The following is a 7,414-nucleotide window of genomic DNA, read 5'->3' on the forward strand; positions in this document are numbered from 1 at the left end:
GGAGAGGAGAGGAGAGGAGAGGCCCAGGGTGACTCTGTGATCTGCTGCTGGCTAGAACCATGTAACCCACTTAATAGACTTACTGAAAGAGCAGCCAGAACACAAGAGTACTACGGAGAGAGGGGGGGTGGAGGGAGAGAAAGAGGGAGAGAGCTAGCGAGGACAGATGAAGAGAGAGGGGGTGGAGGGAGAGAAAGAGGGAGAGAGCTAGAGAGGACAGATGAAGAGAGGGGGGGGTGGAGGGAGAGAAAGAGGGAGAGAGCTAGAGAGGACAGATGAAGAGAGAGGGGGGGTGGAGGGAGAGAGCTAGAGAGGACAGATGGCTAGAGAGGACAGATGAAGAGAGGGGGGGTGGAGGGAGAGAGGTAGAGAGGACAGATGAAGAGAGAGGGGGGGGGGGAGAGAGCTAGAGAGGACAGATGAAGAGAGAGGGGGGGAGGGGGAGAGCTAGAGAGGACAGATGAAGAGAGAGGGGGTGGAGGGAGAGAGCTAGAGAGGACAGATGAAGAGAGAGGGGGTGGAGGGAGAGAGGACAGATGAAGAGAGAGGGGGGGGGGGAGAGAGCTAGAGAGGACAGATGAAGAGAGAGGGGGGAAGGGGCGGTGGCGATGGCTCAAGAGGGAGGGTCCTTGAGTTTAGGAATCACACTCAATTTTCTCAATTCATCAAATAAATAACAATTTATGTTATTGTTGCTGGAAAGAACACTGAAACAGGAATAGAATATAGTAGTGATGGGCAAATGAAGCTTTGGTGAACCACTAAACCACAGCAGTGTGAAGCTAGCCACACTAATGAAAAAATCCAATATGGGGGCCACATGTAGATTTTTCAACAAAGTCCTTACCCAAACCAGTATATGTAACCAAAAATATTGGTTTGCTAAGGACTTTTATGTTGAAAAATGTATGTGTGGCGGCCATCTTTTTGCTTTTCAGCTAGTTTCGCTAGGTTCACACTGCTGTGGTTCAGTGGTTCACCAAAGCTTCATTTGCCCATCACTAGAATATAGTATAAAGACAATGACTTCTCTAGCCCTTTGATTAAAGAACACAATGGTAAATTCTAAGGCATTTTAGACTTCCATAGATAAGCTTGACATTATCTTTTATCATTACGCTACAAATACCTGTACACTTTTGCGTTGCGTTTCCCCAGTCAAATGCAGGATTAATTTTTTGTTATCTAGTACAGGGGGAATTAACACTGTGTTTTTACAGTGGTGGTTGGGAATTATTCTGCGGTATTTCCAGTTTTTCATAAGCGTACTTGAAGTTCTGCAATTCTCCAGTCGTAACCCCTGTGTCAGGCAGTACACAGCCCTAGGTGTGGTTGTCCTGCAAAATAAATATCACACTTACAACATCTGTATGTGTTTTCTCTCTTTCTCTCTCTGTGTGTGTGTGTGTGACAGATTTGCTCACAGCTGAGCGAACGTCTGGAGAAGCAGCAGACGGCCAACCGCGGTGAACTGGAGAAGATCCGGGTGGGTGCTCATGACGACATACACACACACATAAACACTCAAATGTCCTGCCACCCTTATTTAAGTATCTGTGCATGCAGCATATAGTTGAAATTCTTCGTCTCTGTTCCTGTTCTTTGTGTGTGTATTAGATTAGATTAGATTAGATTAGATTAGATTCAACTTTATTGTCATTGTGCAGAGTACAAGTACAAAGACAACGAAATGCAGTTTGCAAAAAAAGCAGAAAAGTGCATTGTGATATACAAAGTATAGGTAGGTGGTGCAGATAGGTCAAGAAATATAGTCCAGTGACAGAATATAACAATATATAAGAAAACAGAATAAATATGGATATTCAGTATGAAAAATATAGACAGATATGTACAGAATGTACAGCTATGTACAGTATATGTTGCATCCATGACCAGTATTGTTTTTGTGTGTGTCACATTAATATGTGTGTGTGTGGCATTAATATGTGTGTGTGTGTGTGTGTGTGTGTGTGTGTGTGTGTGTTTTGTGTTCAGCTGAAGGTGCAGGGCTGTGAGAAGTGCAGTGGGCTCTTCAGTAAGGAGGGCCGCCTGAAGGTGGCGCCGGTGAGCAAGCCAGGTGTGGATGAAGACCCGGACCAGGAGAAGGAGGATCTTCAGAACCAGCTCAGGGAGATGGAGCTGGAGCTCGCCCAGACCAAACTACAGCTGGTGGAGGCAGAGTGCAAGATCCAGGTACACACACACACACTTCATGGTCCATAATCCTTGTCCTTATGCCTTGTCCCTACACACACACACACACACACTCTCTCTCTCACACACATACACACACACACACACACATGCATACAAAGCAGACACACTCAAACACACACACACACACACCTCTCTTCCTCTCTCAACATGTCTGTCCCTTAGCCACCAGCAATAGCCCATTTTGATTATTTAGTGATATCACTGTATGCAGTAGTTCTCTGATTTCCTCTAACTTATTGTGTACTTGATTGGAAGCCTGTGGTATAATGACCAGTGACGCAGACAGGCCTCAGAGGCCAGAAGTGATGAGCTGAACCCCTCCAGTGGCAGGGGATAGTGCAACTAGTAGGTCAGAGAGAGAGCACATGGTCCGTCTGTTACTTGCTGGAGTCAGGCAAGCAGGGTTCTGCTTATCCAACCCCACTTAGCATGTTTTTAAAGGGGTGGTAATGCGTAGAGATAAAGTGGATGGATGGATGGATGGATGGATGTTCTGACCAGTGGAAAGTGAGTGAAAGGCAGTGAGGTGAAGACGTGAGAAGAGAGACGCATACCTGCTGGCTTCAAAGCCTTTCAACGCCACGCTTTGATCCTTGGCTCAGATGGTCAGCCCATAATCCCTCTTGCTCTCTCTCTCTCTTTTGCGCGCTCGCTCACTCTCTCTCTCTGAGTCAGATCTCGGCCCCCTTCGCTATGATCAGCACTTCCGACACCATCTTGACCTTTCTGCTGCACACTGGATAGAGAGATTTAACAACTACAAGAGAGATTTAACAACTTAAATGGAAACTACATCTCTTGCGTACAGTATATGTGTGACGGGCTATGTGTGAGACTCTCAGAACAAATTGGGTTTCGAGCGACCACATTTGTGTGTGTGTGTGTGTGTGAGTAAGTGAGTGTGAGCGCTTCATCCCTGAAGTGGAAGCTTCTGAATCCAATCCCATCAGACTGCCCAGCCAACTCCAGTCAAGCTCATATACTACAACACACACACACATACACACACACACACACACACACACACACACCTTCCACCAGTCTCCCTCACCGTCTCCCAATTCACACTCCACACGTCTGAGGGCTTAAATATGGCCCCTGGGTTGTGTCCAGTACGTCCTTGGCAGCTGGTCACTTGTAAAAATACTATCGTAATATCTTACCTATTAACCGAGGATTATACACTGTTTTCGCAAAATGTCTTCAGCTATGAGGTTAATACACAGGGCAGGCTATACAGTACATGGGAATGCATTTCTTTTCTTCATTCCTCTATGATTAAAGCATGATCCCATTCTGGTTCATTGGGCTCAAGTGCGGTCAATACACCATTTATCAATCAGAACTTGAATATAGTTTTTTGCTGGGTCCCAGGCCATGTTTCAGGTTTCAGGTCTCGGGGGGGAAATGAGAAAGTGGACAGTGCTGCTAAGCAAGCCGTCAATGAAGAAGTCACAGAATGTCAAATCCCTGCCTCAGACCTTAAACCTATACTGAACTCTTACATCACAGATAAGTGGCAATGGGACCTACAGTATGTAACAACAACAAGCTATACGAAATCCATCCTACTGGAAAGAAGAGACTATTGTTTTCTTTTCAAACCAGACACGATCAAGTAGTTTATACTAGATGCCGTATAGGACATTCAGGACTTAGTCACTCTTTCTATTGAGTGGCAAAGAACCTCCATCGTGTCAATTTTGTAAAATGCCTGTCAGCGAAACATATTTTTTTCTTTTTCCCTGCTCTGAAGACCAAAAGACGACAATATTATTGTCAAAATTCTGTGGTTGAAGTTTCTAGTAAGCGGCTAATAAATGCATAAATGTATAGTCACTTTTCACTTTATATATATATATATATATATATATATATATATATATATATATATATATATATATATATATATATATATATATATACTCTTTTGATCCTGTGAGGGAAATTTGGTCTCTGCATTTATCCCAATCCGTGAATTAGTAAAACACACTCAGCACACAGTGAACACACAGTGAGGTGAAGCACACACTAATCCCGGTGCAGTGAGCTGCCTGCATCAACAGTGGCGCTCAGGAGCAATGAGGGGATAGGTGCCTTGCTCAAGGGCACTTCAGCCGTGCCTACTGGTTGGGGTTCGAACCGGCAACCCGTCCGAAGCGCTAACCAGTAGGCCACGGCTGCCCCTCTGGCCACACTTGTAGGGATTGCTTACTGTTGTGGCATTCAGATTCTAAAGGGTATAGACTTTTTATTTCGAAACTATTGAACCTGCCTTTATCCTACATGATATGGTCAACCTTGTGTCTCGCTCTTTCTCCTCCTGTAGGACCTTGAGCATCACCTGGGCCTTGCCCTCAACGAGGTCCAGGCGGCCAAGAAGACCTGGTTCAACCGCACGCTGACCTCCATTAAAACGGTGACTGGAGCCCAAGGCAAGGAGACCACCTAACCAAGAGCACAGAGAACGACAACGCACAGAGAGGAGGGAGGGAACGAGGGAGAATAAAAACACAACAGAAAAAGACTGCTTTACCTCCCTCCCTCCCCCTGACTCCCCCCTTCCATCTTTGGTCTGTAGTGCCTCCCTTCTCTACCAGACCAGGATCAATGAAAAACCAACCAACCACGTTTGCTTTTCTTGTCTTTCTCTGCGTCTTTTCTTTCCTTTCTTTTATTGTTTTTTTTTTTTTTTTTTTTGTTTTTTTTTTTAACAAATGAACTTGTATTGCTCGTAGTGGTCAGATTGGACTGGAAATTAAATTTCAAAATGAACCAAACCAGTGATCCGTTGGTGAAGCTGGAGAGAGCGATTTAACTCCTGGATCTTTAGACTACTGATATTTAACAGCGTATAGGAGGGAGGCCTGGGCTGTCTAGAGCACCTGTGCCGCCTCACCTGGGATCATAGACACACTCCATCAGCAGCACTACAGATGCTGACCACACACACACACACACACACACACACACACACACACACACACACACACGTCTCCAACTGAAGCAAAGGTACGAGCATTAAAACACCATCTCCTCACACTGATTTTTGTTACTCTGATTTCCGTTTGACTGATGACGTTTTCATTTCTTCTGACATAACCGAATGCGGGGTGTGTGTACAGTATGTGTGAGAGCGAGAGAATGAAACAAATGCAGATGAATGTACAGTAAGTGAGAGTGGTTGATTTGTTTTTTGTTGTTATTTTGGTTTTATTGTGAAGTGGAAGATGCAAAAAAAAAACAAAACAACTAATATTTTGTTTTTGCTGACCGAGTCCGTTGGAGGAAAAAAGTACTTTGATGAAGCCTTGATGCACAGAATTGAAGTAATGAGGTTGACCAGAGAACGGTGAAAGGAGATCAATGTCCACAAAGCATTTTTAGCCATCGCCATAGCAGCATCAGTATGCCCTGGTAACATCAGTAGCAGACAGCACTCCAGAACTCTTAGCATGGTTCTACTCCTCTGCTGTGGGTGCCAGGCCTCCCCCTCCTGACTAACCCAGACGGCTGCACTGAGACGGGGAATACACTCATTCACACACACATTTCTTTATTTCCTTTTTGATGACCTCTTAACATCAGTGCCGGGGCAGCAGATGTAAAAATAGACAGCAGATGTAAAATAGCCTTTTGGTTATTTCTGGCGAAATTACAGTTGTTTCTTTATGTGCACTTTTCCTGTTAAATAAACATTAAAATAAATAAATACATAAAATGAACATATACAGTATATACCTGTACACTAGCCACCATCTTAGCTGTATGGTTGTTCTACCTGTCTCTGTCTACCTGCTGATCCACTGGCTTAGGATGGGATAAAGCTACTCTTACATCACCACAGATAGAGCAGAGAAGATGGCCTGTGCGTGTGTGCTTCTCTGCATTTAGATCTATTATCTACAGCACTTATTAGCCCATGATGGACAAAGACGTTCAGATGAAACTTAGAAGAATGGACTAAAGAAGGAAGGCAGAAGAGAGTAGGATTTGTGTGTGTGTGTGTGTGCGTGCGTGAGAAAGAGTGTGTCCAAGTGTGTGTGTGTCTAGGATTATGGGCGTTTGTTCACTCTTGAGAACTGAACAGGGGTGGGGAAGGAAGGTCTTTGCACCTTACACATATTTATAAAGGGGTGGGGGGGAGACCCAGCTTGCTTTGGAATCGACACCGTCATCAGCGGCAGCGCCTGTGCCTGAGATGACTTACTCAGAGTTCTGTCCCTGAAGGCACTGACGCCAACTTCAACTTGTACATAAGAAGCCTAACAAAGTTTTTTGTTTGTTTGTTTATTTTGTATTTCTACTCTCCTTGGTAACTGTACTAATATTGCCTAATTGTACTGTGTTTAAAAAAAAGAGATGATGACTCTTTAATTTTTTTTTTTGCTCAACAGCAACAAGAGAAAAAAACAACGCTTTTTTTCCCGTCTCATGTCAGAAACTGCTGTCACATCTATTCCATGCCAAAATGTACCTTCACCCGACATTACCAACGTGTGGACATTGTACTAGTGTAGGTTGCATTGTGTATACATCAAGATTTCAATATAAAGCTATGACCACCTGCCATCTCATTTGGTTCTTTTCTGTTTGATGAGTGATTGAAAGGAACGAGTTACCTGTGGAGGCTCAGGTGCTGTTAGCAGTATAATCAGTTCATCTAATTGCACAGATTCCCTGCTCATGCATATGCAATGGTTGGAAAAGTTTCCAATTTCATGATAGTTAAATATCATTGTGTTTCGGTCTGGCTCTATTCATGGTTCATTCGCCCTAGAATCGACTAAACCTTCCTTAGAGGGAAAACGTCTCTTAACACCACCTGAGCTATCTACAGTTAATATCATGATCAAGTTTGGTATCCTAATCATTTAAAATGCTTACAGCAGACAATTGACCTTAAACAGACTACTATCTAAATCTGAGATCTGAGTTTTACTTCTGATAACAGATTCTTCCATTACTCACTGTACTGTAAATCGTAATTCATATTTTATTAGGAATAAACCATTATTTAGGGTGGACTGCTGGAGGTATGGACTGGTCTTTAGGCCTACTTTTGTCAGATTATTTATTCATGTGCATTTGATTTATTGATTTCATGTAATTTCATTTATTGTCATATACATATTTACATTTTTTTTTTCTTTTTCCGTTTGTTACATTCACTAAAATATAAAGATTTGGTAAATTG

General features: G+C 43.4%; 1 protein-coding gene across 2 annotated transcripts in view; it reads left to right on the forward strand.

Annotated features, from left to right (window-relative positions):
• LOC125305058 (rab GTPase-activating protein 1) overlaps positions 1-6,794 on the forward strand; it is a 119,347-nt gene extending 112,553 nt beyond the window's left edge. For both annotated transcript variants that reach the window (XM_048259659.1, XM_048259658.1), the window contains 3 exons: positions 1,415-1,486; positions 1,996-2,193; positions 4,547-6,794. In XM_048259659.1, coding sequence (XP_048115616.1) covers positions 1,415-1,486; positions 1,996-2,193; positions 4,547-4,669 — 393 coding nt within the window. In that variant the 3' untranslated portion in view covers positions 4,670-6,794. The remainder of the gene's footprint in view (positions 1-1,414; positions 1,487-1,995; positions 2,194-4,546) is intronic.
• Positions 6,795-7,414: the final 620 nt, after the last annotated feature.

The sequence above is a fragment of the Alosa alosa genome, chromosome 12, assembly GCF_017589495.1.
Source record: "Alosa alosa isolate M-15738 ecotype Scorff River chromosome 12, AALO_Geno_1.1, whole genome shotgun sequence".
NCBI classification, from domain to species: Eukaryota; Metazoa; Chordata; class Actinopteri; order Clupeiformes; family Clupeidae; genus Alosa; species Alosa alosa.